The 13401-nt window shown below is 36.3% G+C and overlaps 1 protein-coding gene across 1 annotated transcript in view; it reads left to right on the top strand.

Annotated features, from left to right (window-relative positions):
* TMEM132A (transmembrane protein 132A) overlaps positions 1-10294 on the top strand; it is an 85134-nt gene extending 74840 nt beyond the window's left edge. The window contains exon 11 of the mRNA XM_053692287.1: positions 6323-10294. Coding sequence (XP_053548262.1) covers positions 6323-7483 — 1161 coding nt within the window. The 3' untranslated portion in view covers positions 7484-10294. The remainder of the gene's footprint in view (positions 1-6322) is intronic.
* Positions 10295-13401: the final 3107 nt, after the last annotated feature.

Raw genomic sequence — 13401 nt, 5'->3', positions numbered from 1 at the left:
TAATGTTAGGGTGTTAGGTTTTACATAACTTTCTTTTCCCTATTGACATCAATGGGGATTGCGTTCTGTGATCGCAGGTGTACGTTATCCATTGATTGTCTATGAGGGAAAACGTGCAAGAACATGTTGAGTCAGGCCTTGGGTTTTGTGCGGTATGGAGCTTAACACATTATACCGCACAACAAGAGAAGGTTTTATAGAAACTTGTAATGCCAGTGTTATGGAAAGTGCGTTATTTTTTTGGCGTTAATTATGCACCCGGTTTATCGCACAACTTGTAATCATGGTGTATGTTGTCTGCAGACTAAAGCTCCTCCAAAAAAGACAAATGGTGGGTGGAGTTTATCTATTGAAAAATTGCAGTAAAAAATGTTTGTTTTAAAAATGTTAAGACTTGGCCGACCTCTTTAGCAACACAACAGAAATCTCTTGTAATTACAAGGTGTTTACTGTCCCTTTAATGCGGGTGATTATTTAAGCACTTAAAGTGCGGTTTACCATGAGGGTTTTAATGGAAATCTCCTGCATCTTACATATGACCTTTATTTGAAAGGGCAGACTCCCATCTTTCAAACAAGGGATCTCTTGTCCCAGTAATTGGTCTGGGGGCTAAGATATGGGTTTTAAAATCCTTCTTCCCCAGCTGCAGACTAACGTCACCATGCTCCCACATGATGGTGCCACAGACAGATCCACCCTCAGCCAGTGATTAAGGAGGCAGAAGTCCAGGGGCGAAACTACAGGGGATGCAGAGATCACAACTGCGACTGGGCCCCCAGCGTAAAAAAAAAATATTTGTGTTTTTTTTTTTTTATAAAAAACCTTGACCTCACTGATATCATGTGAGTGTAACATGATGCTTCACTAGTGTCTCTGACTACAGGGTTTAGTCTATCTGTTTTACCCATTGGTGTTTGTGTGTGTGTGTGTATGTATGTATGTGACTGTGTGTGTATTTATGCATGTATGTGTGTGTGTATTTATGCATGTATGTGACTGTGTGTATTTATTGATGTATGTGTGTGTTTGTTTGTTTGTGGAACCAGCAAATTACAGACATTGTTACTACAGCATGGGGGGAGGGGGTAAACAGTGTCATTATACAGTACCACTATATACAGTATGGGGGGCTGGACCATGTCACTAACTACTGTGGTCACTTTATAAAGTACTGGGGCGGGTAGGGTCAGGCCAGCCATCTCACTGACAGATTACAGACGGTGTCACTAACTCATAATATACAGTACTGGTGGGTTAAACAGTGTCACTATATACAGTAATAGGGGGGCAGACCATCTCACATACTGTGGGCACAGGGTACCTCCTTTTGCAGACATGTAATCTGATACACATTTTTTTTTCTGTGTTAAATGTTAAAAAAAAAAAAAAAGAAGTATCAAATTCACCTTTTTTTGGGGGGGGGCGCCCTTCTTAGATTCTTGCACCTGGGCCCTGTGGTTTCTAGTTACACCTCTGCAGAAGTCCCCAGAATCTGGATCTAAAGAGGGACCCCTTAAAATGGCCGTCATGTACAAAAGATATTGCAGTGGCCTCCTTTAACTCAAAGTTAATTACCACAAATGTTATCAGTTAGATCATGAAATTGTATATGGAAACTTACACTAAAATTCAAACCATTGAGAATAGTCTTCTTTTCATTTTATGCTTGGATTGTGAGAGCAAGTATGATTCAGAACCAGTTTGGTAAGATGGTTATGGATACACAGAATGATTGGATGTCATAGGAAACTCTGCTGTTAATTTTCTAGTTGAGTTTAGGAAATGCTATGGTGTTAAGCATGTTGTATTTTTTTAAAGATCTTCAATGAAAAACAAGTGTTTAAATCCACTGTGCTCATGCATCCAAATGGTTTATATAACACTTATTTAAAAATAAGGTAAAATAATTAACGCTTTTAAGCCCTATACGGCGCCTGAGTCTTGGGCTGTTAGTGTGGTTTCGCCAACAGCAGTGAGACCGGTGCGCTGTTTCCTTATGCCTCAGGATTGAGTCATTGCAGAAATAGCGTAATGGAGGCCACCCAAGCTAGCGATCGCAGGGACAAGGTGTACCTGTGATCCCATGCCTGTAAGTGGGGTTCCTCCATTACATGAGTGTATCTCATGCTGTTGCTGGATGGCTGCATGTAAGGCTATCCAGCAACAGTATAGTAACTGTCAAAAATGAGTATGCAATCACTGTGGCAGTCAGCCACAGTCCTGTAGTGCATGCTGGTATCAGGCTCACTGGGCATTTACTGAATACCCCAGGAGTGAGACACTTTAAGTGATGGCCAAAAACTGCCCTATTGGCATCTGATCACTGTGACAGCCAGTCACAGTGATCACATTTAAAAAATGACGAGCAATTATTTGCTAACAATTGCTTGTCTTGACCACTCCCCTTCTCTTCCATTAAACACATACAGTGTAAAAAGTGTTACATTTATTTTAATAAAGTGTTTTTTTTTCAGGGGGGGGGGTTACCCCTAAATTATTTATTTTTTTACCCTTGGCAATGAAAGTGTTTAACATAATGGACTCAACTTATCATCTCAGCTTTTCCTCTGGTGGCCATTACACAGAAGCATTCCTGTGCAACCCTGACCGTGCACAGCTAATATCTGTGAGGAGCTGTCAGTCTCCCCGGTCGGAAGAGACAGGGCAGGAAAGCAGTGGTCTGATGACCGCTGCTTGATGAATCCTGACTGCAGGTTTGCTTGTGCAAATCTGCAGTCAAAGAGGATAGAAGAACAGCTTGATAAATTGAGCCCAAAGTGTTCAAATACCTCTAGGTATATACTCTGGTGTATTTAAAGTCTACAAATATATATTTTTGTGTAGCAGTTTTGAATTTAGTGTATATATATACGAGGGAGCGACAATAGGCTAAAGTATCTATATATACTACAATAAGTTTTGAATTTAGTGACTGCTATGTAGCTTCCAGTCCAAGCATAGCAACTTTTTGCATTAAACCGATTAGTTCCATCTTTGTAGTATTTGGCTTATATTTCCTAAAAATTACTTGTAAACCTAGACATATGGGGTATTTCAGGACAGCATAATGAATCTATTTGGAGGTATTTTTCTTTAGCTGCACTAGTTGTATATAAATAGAAAGAAAAAGCAAACAAAGAAAATCCAATTTTTCAGAAACTATTTCTTATTTTTTTCACATTTTATATACATATAGGGTATTATTAAAAAGGCCTGTTTGTTACAAAACAGTATATATTATGTATGGGTGTATCATACAATGTATTATATATCACCAATTTTAATTTGTTCTCTTGGTATTTTTAGTTGAAAGCTAAACCCAGGAAGGCTTATATGATAATTTCTAAGCCCTTGAAAGCCGCCTCTTATCTCATGCTTTTTTTATTTGCTTTTCACAACAGGGGAGAGCTAGTTCTTGTGAGCCATATAGATAACGTTGTGATCACGTCCATGGTTTGTGGCAAACACTGCACTAATTGGCTAAAATGAAAGTCAATAGATAATAAATAAAAAGTCATGTGATCAGGGGGCTGTCAAAAAGATGCTTAGATACAAGGTAATCACAGAGGTAAAAAGTGTATTAATATAACAGTGTTGGTTATGCAAAACTGGGGAATGGATAATTAAGGGATTATCTATCTTTTTAAACAACAAAAATTCTGGTGTTGACGGTCCCTTTAATTAACTTTTAAAATCAGGTCTATTTTCAAATGTGATTTTTAGTTTAGAGTGGATAGAGCGCTGGAACTATAGAATCCCAAACTCCCTATCTATATAAGCTCCTTTCAACTTATATATATGTAAGATATTTAAAAGAATTTTTGTCGATATAGGGGCGTGGTACACTTAAGGGATGTGATTTAATTTTATCGAATTTTCTTAAATTGGTACAAATTATTTTCCAATTGTGGCTTTATAATATGAGTATAGATGGATCCATTGACCAATGTTTGCATGTGTAGAGAAATAATTGTGTATAGAGATGATATTGTATAAAAAAGGTGTCTTTTGTGATACTAATTTTCTTCGATGTGTAAGTGGAAAAAAAGTGATATTATTGGTACGTATATAATTTTATTCTATTGTTTGTATCAGCATTTAGCCTTATAGAAAAAAACTCAGTGATTTAAAGTGGTAGTGTCTCTAGTTTAAAGGTGCATTAATTTTGTGAATCTTCAATATTTTAAGGATTTTTTCTAAAAGCAAGTGCGTGATGATGTGCTAATTTCCTATAAAGAACTTCTGTGTAAATGTAGGTGTAGTGTTAGGTGACTGATTAATTGATAGGATTGTGTCAAAAAACAGTGACAAAACTATAATAATAATAATAAATGACTCTAACTGATAAAATCAAATTAATATGAAATTTATTTAAAAGAATTATTATTAGAATCTCTTATATTTGGTAATTACCACTAAATGTCAGAATTTCTCTGGGACGTCTCCCAGATATAATATGAATATTCAGATGACCATATAAAAGAACTCAATATGTGTCAAGATTATTATATAAAAAATATATTGAACACAAAATCAAAATCAAAAATAAACAATAAAAAAAGTCCGTTTTTATAAAACTTGAGATAGGGTTCCAAATATCTCTTTGTATTATTTGATGAATTCAAAACAGGTTGTTATATTATTTGCTTCTTATATTACTCAATACCGCTCTTAGTGCTATGCACGCGGCAAGAAAAACAGAGAAGTAACTATGTATGTCCAAAAGCAAGGCTAAACTTTTAGCTGTTACAAACACTCTTGCTTGGAGCTCAATCAATGTATAATCCCAAACAGTTTAGCTTTCATGTGCCGCTCCTAGTGCTATGCATGCGGTAATTTCAGCGCCTTATTGTATCCTTCAAAGAGGTTAGGATTATTTTATATTCACCTTTCCAATGTGGTTATCAACTTTGTTGTACTCACAGTTCTTTAGTGTTATGGCAGACCGCTTACTGCTTCTCCATGTTGTTCTTTCGGAGTGTTTGTAACAGCTAAAAGTTTAGCCTTGCTTTTGGACATACATAGTTACTTCTCTGTTTTTCTTGCCGCGTGCATAGCACTAAGAGCGGTATTGAGTAATATAAGAAGCAAATAATATAACAACCTGTTTTGAATTCATCAAATAATACAAAGAGATATTTGGAACCCTATCTCAAGTTTTATAAAAACTGACTTTTTTTATTGTTTATTTTTGATTTTGATTTTGTGTTCAATATATTTTTTATATAATAATCTTGACACATATTGAGTTCTTTTATATGGTCATCTGAATATTCATATTATATCTGGGAGACGTCCCAGAGAAATTCTGACATTTAGTGGTAATTACCAAATATAAGAGATTCTAATAATAATTCTTTTAAATAAATTTCATATTAATTTGATTTTATCAGTTAGAGTCATTTATTATTATTATTATTATTATAGTTTTGTCACTGTTTTTTGACACAATCCTATCAATTAATCAGTCACCTAACACTACACCTACATTTACACAGAAGTTCTTTATAGGAAATTAGCACATCATCACGCACTTGCTTTTAGAAAAAATCCTTAAAATATTGAAGATTCACAAAATTAATGCACCTTTAAACTAGAGACACTACCACTTTAAATCACTGAGTTTTTTTCTATAAGGCTAAATGCTGATACAAACAATAGAATAAAATTATATACGTACCAATAATATCACTTTTTTTCCACTTACACATCGAAGAAAATTAGTATCACAAAAGACACCTTTTTTATACAATATCATCTCTATACACAATTATTTCTCTACACATGCAAACATTGGTCAATGGATCCATCTATACTCATATTATAAAGCCACAATTGGAAAATAATTTGTACCAATTTAAGAAAATTCGATAAAATTAAATCACATCCCTTAAGTGTACCACGCCCCTATATCGACAAAAATTATTTTCAAATGTGCTTTGTTCTCTTGGTATCTCTTGTTGAAAAAGAATATGCACGTATCCTAAACTAGCGGGAGCTGCTGCTAATTGGTGCCTGCCCACATTTTGTCTTTTGTGATTGGCTGACTAGATGTGTTCATCTTGCTGCCAGTAGTGCAATGCTGTTCCTACAGCAAAGGATGACAAAAGAACAAAGCAAATTTGATAATGGAAGTAAATTGTAAAGTTGTTTAAAATTGTATGTTCTATCCAAATCATGAAATAAAATGTTGGGGCTTCCTGTCCCTTTAACTGTTGCATCGTGTGAACTTGTTTAAAGTTTTTAAAATGATCTTTCTGGTATCCATGTTTTCAATACTATCAGTAGTTTATAATTGTGTTTTTTTTTTTTAATCTTACAGGAATCTGCAATGTCTCTTTGGCTGCTGTTCAGTGACCTGTCAATCTCTCCCCTTACACTCTATGACCCACTTGAACTGTCTCTATCGGTTGTCTCCTCTGACTCCTCTGTACTGTCTGTCCGTCGATCTGTTACAACAGGTAGCCAGTGGCCTTTGCCAGTGCTTGTATTCGAGAGTCCAGGAGAGGGGCCTTTACTACGTGTGTCTCTTCTGCTCCCAGAACGATGTCGGGAAGGTGAAGCAACAGGTGTACTTAGTGCTGGGTATGTTCGTGTTTCTTTCCCCAGAAATGAGACCGAGGGTGAAGGGAAGGCCTCTAGTGACATAATCCAAAGTGACACTGATGTTATCACCAGGGATGGTGACCTTCTCTCTGGTGCTAACAATGTCTTGCCAGGGACCAGTGATATCATTTTGAGGGGTGGTGACATTACCCCTGATGGGGATGAATCAATCTCTGGTGCTGATGACATTATCACAACACGCTGGGGAATTCCTGGCTTGGAGGAAGGACTTTATGGGCTTCTTGCCATTTTCTCTCTACTTACCCTTCTATTCCTTCTCAGCTGTATAGCATTTATCATGAGGCACAGGAATAAACCAGTCCCAGAAGGCCCTGGAAATCCTGAAGCCCCTAACTGGGTGTGGTTGGAGGGTCCAGAGGCTGATGGGCCAAGGGCCCAAGGAGGTGGAGGTGTGGGGACAGAAGAGGAAGATTGTGGCCATTGGGAAGGAAGTGGCAGGGGACCACAAAGTTTGACCAGTACATTCCATCCAGTGAGGAGCACTCAAGGGCCTGAGACCAGCCTGGCCCCTCAGCCTGACATTTGCTCCTTTTCTACACCAACAAAACATTCTAGAGGCCATGTGGAAATAAAGAGACCTGAGGTAATGTCTATGCGACATGCAATTCCTCAGGGAGGAGAGAGAAAGATGGAACGGATTCCAGATGACCCACCGGTACGCTCCATCTTGGTAGCCAGTGAGGAGGATATCATGTGGGTGTGCAAGGACATGGGCATGAAGGAGCCACAGGAAATAATGAGCTACATGGAGAGGATCAGGGGGGAGACACCACCATCACAAGGTGAAAGGAGGAGAGAGGTTTTAAGAGGAAGGGGGATGGATATAACAGGGGCCAGTGTCAGGAGACTAACTTAATAACTGGCAGTGGCATCTGAAATATAGGAATGGATATGGGGGACATGCAAAAAACAGAAAAAAAGAGAGAGCAAGCCAGGTGTTCATGAAAACTAGTGATGTGAATCTGGGGCGACCATTTCAATAACCTATTTATTTGATCCAGCATAAAAAAAAATACAAAAATTAATTATAAGGCTAGGGGATAAAACATCTTCTTTTTATTTGGATAATTAGAAAATGGGACATGGATAGAAAGAGTTCATATGGGAACTAAAATTATAAGGAGATAAAGGAGCAAAACTATCAGAAATCAATGAAAGCACAAGTCTAAAACTGAAAACATTTAGAAAAATAAGAAAAAATTTCTATAAAGGAAATTAAAACTGTTTTCTAGAGTGAAAAGTTGACTCTAGTGGTATAAATTTTGTGGATCGAATTGTTGAAGAGGGTAAGGGAATTGGTGTTTACATGTGATAGTCTAAGAGTGATGATGATATGGGTTTGTAAATTACCAGGTGGACATAGGAATCTACTTATAAAGTGAAGTTGTAAAAATCACTTCACACTTATGTGGACAGGTATGTTAAATTTATGATTGGACATAAGAGATATATTTTGAGTGGAATGCATAAACCATGCCGTATTCAGCAAGCTAATAAGACTTTTTATGTACACTTTATTTGGCATTTAGTGTCTACAATCATTTATGTTGGTATTATTGAATTTTGTGTGTCTGGGGGCCAGTCAGAAAATCTACAATTATTCATATACATTAACTTTGTGATCTGTTCTGTGATAGATGTGTTGATCCACACATGGAATGGCTTAAGGAATGTTACACATTATAGTGTTACAGGAAAGAATCCTGGATAATTTTAGTGTCATAGATGAGAAGATACGAAAAAGTTTAACAAACATTCAATAATTTGATGGTCCTGGTGCCATATAATCTAAACTATAGAGGCTTTGCCTAAATAAGCCTTAACTGATTAAATTCAAGGTGACAACACACAGAGATCTTTAGTATTCCTAGACTATAAGGAATTAAAGAAAATATTTATGACTAGTCTGAATGGTGCTTACAGACCTGTTTTATTTTACCGTGGAAACTGCAGCCAAGATACAGAATTTAGACTTCTTTGATTTTGTGTGGAGGACAAGCAGGGTTTATTTATGACATATTAGGTATATGCAGAGACTAGGGTTGCCACTTGTCCAGTAATGGCCCGGACAGTTTTAGTTTCCATTTTGTATGTCCGGGTTATAAGCTGAGTCAGACGGGTTTGGTGGGAAACAGCCACAGCCAAAAAAGGTGGTATTGTGCTTTTTGCAACTTACTGAAATAGTTATTTTTCTCTTGTGGGAGTGTGTCTGAGTGTGTCTCTGTGTGGGAGTGTGTTTGTCTCTTTGTGTTTGCCAGGTTCTTTCTGTGTGTGAAAGAGTGAGTGTATTTGTGTTTGTGAAAGAGAATGTGTGTGTTAGTCTGTGACAGAGTGTGTGTTAGCTTTAGTGTCTTTGAGTGTGTCAGAGTGTGAGTTAGTGTGAGAGATAGTGTGTGAATATCTATGTGCAAGTTTGTCTTTGTGCTTTTATACATAGTGTATAGAGTGTTCGGGTTTGGCCTGAACTAAAGGTGGCAACCCTAGCAGAGACCTTAAAGCAAGTGTGGCAACATACAAAAACTGTGTATTCCAACAGCTAACATTTTAAAAGTATTCTTGTTTAAGTTAATTAGTGTTTTTACTCAATATTATGAATCCGAATGGATCTCAATCTTGTTTTATAGGGCTTGACAACTGGAGTTTATTATCTATTCACAAATTTCCTACAGTACATGCAATAATGTTAAACTTGGAAAATTTAGAGGGAGTTTTTTTATTTGATTTCACTGAAAACTATCACTGTGCAGCTAAGACTTTGCAAAAAGTTTCATAATCACTGTAATCGCGAAAATAAAATAAAATAAGTATTAAACAGTTATATGGAGCAATAAGAGGAGATGGGACAAGTTTATTTATTTAGTAGATTTGCTTCCCTCTGCCAGTATTAATATTTTACTAATTAAAGGGACAGTTTACCCAAATATTTTCTACACTTTAATTTGTTCACAATGATCCATTTTACCTGCTAGAGTGTATTAAATTGTTTACAAGTAACTAATTTACCCTTATAATAGCTAATTAAGCCTGTGATATCCCCACCTATGCTGAAAGTTTCTGGACCTAAGTCCAGGCTATTGGCAGGCTATGTAAAAACAGCCAGCAGAAGAAATTACACTCCCAGTGGGGTGCAGAAAAGATAACTAATAAAATTATAATTTTCCATTGTTTTCTTAAGTATTGGACTTTTGTTTACAAACAGACACAGGATAAGGAATCAAGTGTGTGTACACAAAGTAATAAAATAATGAGATCTGATTTTGCTTGCAAGGTCAACCCATTTCATAAAGTTGTGGTTTCAAAGCACAAAACAAGCAATTTCATATACACAAATAAACCTGAAAATGCAATTTCTCATACATTCTATACTCTACAGTTGGTATAACAAGTCATTGGTAATACATTAAGGGAAAAACAATTTTACAGTATACTGTCCCTTTAATGTGTGCCCAGAGAATTTCAGACTGGGGTATATCCATAACTGTATACAAATCTGCTTATGCTGCAATTTTTGTGAAAATGTGCATTGTCAATAATGTCAAAAACTAATGTGTTCCATTTAGAGGAGAAAATGGAGTATACTTATGTGATCACACATAGCACAATTTGGTAAAGCTTATAAAAAGCACAAAGCTATCATGTTTTAATAAAAATTGATAAAATAATGATATTGACGCTTCGTTCTGGTTATTTATTGATGTCTATTTCCATTATTAAATACTTTTATTCTGTCAGTTGGTTTATTTTGCTTCTTAAAATTGTAAGATAAATTGTAAAATGTATTCTTAATATAAAAAGCTTTATTGATAAAACAAAAATGTCAGGCAGGCTCAAAAGGCGGAAAAAGAACCCTGAGACATATGGCTCACTTTGCTTTGCCATTTCAGTGAAATTCACTTATTTCGTATACAGTATTTCCAGGTCATTAATTATTTTTGCCTAAAGTTGAGAGAATACACAAATACATTAATATATTTTTTGCTTACTTTTACATTGACCTTCATTTATGTTTTGACAGACCTTCATAGAAAGAAGTTATGCACAGTTAATAGATGTCTTATGTAAAATATTGACACATTGTCAAGATTGTGTACCATTCCACTGAAAGGAACTGACACACTCATGTTAGGGGGCGCACAAAGAATTATAAGTAAAGATACCACATAAATGTTAACTGTGCATCAGTGAACAGGTAAACAGTTCAATCTGGATTGTCCAATATATATATATATATATATATATATATATATATATATATATATATATATATATATATATATATATATATATATATATATATATATATATCATGATTAAGCAAGAGGAGAGAGAAATCTAGGAGTGTAATCCTAGTTAAGAAAAGACAGGGATTTCAGCACTCTTTTTGGAAAATAAAGCTCATTAGACCAAAATGTGTTTTTAAACAGTGAATTCTTTAATCCAATTATGAACAGAGAAAACTTCCGGCTATATATACACCACTCCCCCTGAGGAAAGGACTCAATACTTATTGTATTAGTAAAAGGGAGTATCGAAAAAAAAAAAAAAAAAAAATTTACTTCAAGATATACTAGAGTTAGTGATATAAACCTGACCGGTCAGGGGTGCACATTTAGTACATGAATACACAGCCAAACCCTACATGGATATGTAGATTGACACCTGTATATAACCTCTACACCCTGCTGCTCACAGAACCCCTTTAAAAGAGGTATAGCCTGGGCAGGTTTTAAAAGGAATGGGATCTAAGAGGTTAATTAGGGGTATCAAAGACAGAAGCAAGTCACAGTTTGTTATCGCAATTACAATATGGTATGCAATGAATAGCGTATATTAGTATACAGACATGAAATGTAAAGCCTGAAATTCGAGATTCACTACACCTAGCTGCTCACAGTACTCCAGTTAAGGAGAGTATAATACCGGGCAGTACAACAAGTGGTAGTATCTACCAGGATCTAAGTGATCTCTAAGTTAGGCTTTGTTTACACTTAACAAAACACATTTGAGCGACTTTTTGCGATAAATACAGACAGTATGTGCCCTTATTATGCTTTTTTGTATTTTGTTAGTTTGTCATGCAAAGCTTTGCTGTAGAAAGAAATAAGCAGAAGTGTAGAATTGTAGCATAGAGCACAGTGCATGATATCTTCTTAATAGTGCTGTAATCGTGGAAGTGCTGACACATAAAGCTGCAATAAAGGAAACATTGTAGCAAGCAGAAGAAAGAGCAATTCAGATGCTGTTAGTTAAAAGTTCAGCTTAGCGTATGTAAAACAATGTTACAGTTCTTGGCAGCTATTGTAGCAATATCCGTGAATTTCTTTTGTAAACGTATTCCTCACAAAGCAATCAAACATTGCAGTTTTCACTGGTAACCATATTGTTATATTCGACCGTATTTACAGTTCATATCAGTGAACCTTGCTGTGACACATACGACCTTGTTTAGTTCATTCAGACGTATCTCCGATCCTCAGAGTACCGTTATTACACTTCTGTAAATTTCACCGCAGGTACCTTCAACCATGCGGTTTAGGAGGCTGTGTTTGTGGCGTGCACCACGTAGGCCGGTCGGCTTAGCCAATGCCGACGCGCGTTTCACCCGCAGGGCTGTTAGACACACCGGGCTTCGTCAGGGCGGTATACTGAATGGACTCCATTAGTCCTCTTTTTATAGTGTTTTGTAAAAGCGCCCCTGCTGGAGGTGAGAATATAATGCATATCTAGTTGAACAGAACCAAAGTTAAAAGAACAACTAAATGAACACACATATCAATTTTTAAATGTGCTATACTTAAAAACAAACAGGTAACTCTAGAATTTATAACCTTTTAGCTAGATATCATATCTTAGTATATATCAAATATTTTCCCTTATTTATATACTATATTTTGGTTACAATGTTTTTAATATAAGTCTGAAGGAATGCTTTTTAGAGCAGGGCTTTCATGGAATTCATTTTGTCCTATAGAAAACAGGCCATATCAAGTTTATCATTTAAGCCATCAGGTAGTTGGGTCCCCAACTCAAAGATCCATCTGCATTCTTTTTGCAAGAGGACCTTGTCGTTGTCGCCCCCTCTGCCATTGGTGATTCCTCTATCTATACAGATGAATTTCAGAGAATCAGGATTACAATCATGTACCAGTTCGTAATGTTTTGCGACATTGCTCTTCTGGTTTTTGTTTTTTACATCGTCTCGATGCTCAGCGATTCGGTCTTTTATGGCTCTCCTCGTTTTGCCCACATAGAAACGTGGGCAGTTACAGGAGAGTAAGTAGATCACTCCTTCAGTATTGCAATTAGTGAAGTGTTTTAACTTGTATCTCTTCCCTGAACGGGTTCCAAAGTCTTTAGTTTTTACCATAAATTTGCATACCACACAACGACCACAAGGGTGGTTACCAAAAGACCTATGTTTTGTCAGCCAGTCTGTCTGTCTCTGTTCAGACCTATATTGACTTCTTACTAGTTTATCCTTCAGATTACTAGCTCGTCTGGCAGTGATATTCGGATAGGCTCCAACTTCTTTTGATACTCCTACATCACTCACAAGAATTCTCCAATTCTTGGCCAGGATCTCCTTTAAAGCATTCCAATGGCAGTTATAGTCTGTAATTAGCCTTATTTTTGAATCTATTGGTTTTTCTCTCTGTGCAAGAAGTGTGTTTCTATTCGTATGTGCAGCATTACTAAATGCCTTCTTTACATTACGCTTAGAATATCCTCTGTCTAAGAACCCTTTTTGCATCTCCACGCCATGTTTTAAGAATC

This window comes from Bombina bombina, chromosome 9 (assembly GCF_027579735.1).
Source record: "Bombina bombina isolate aBomBom1 chromosome 9, aBomBom1.pri, whole genome shotgun sequence".
Taxonomy (NCBI): Eukaryota; Metazoa; Chordata; class Amphibia; order Anura; family Bombinatoridae; genus Bombina; species Bombina bombina.
This window is presented reverse-complemented; position numbering and strand designations above follow the sequence as displayed.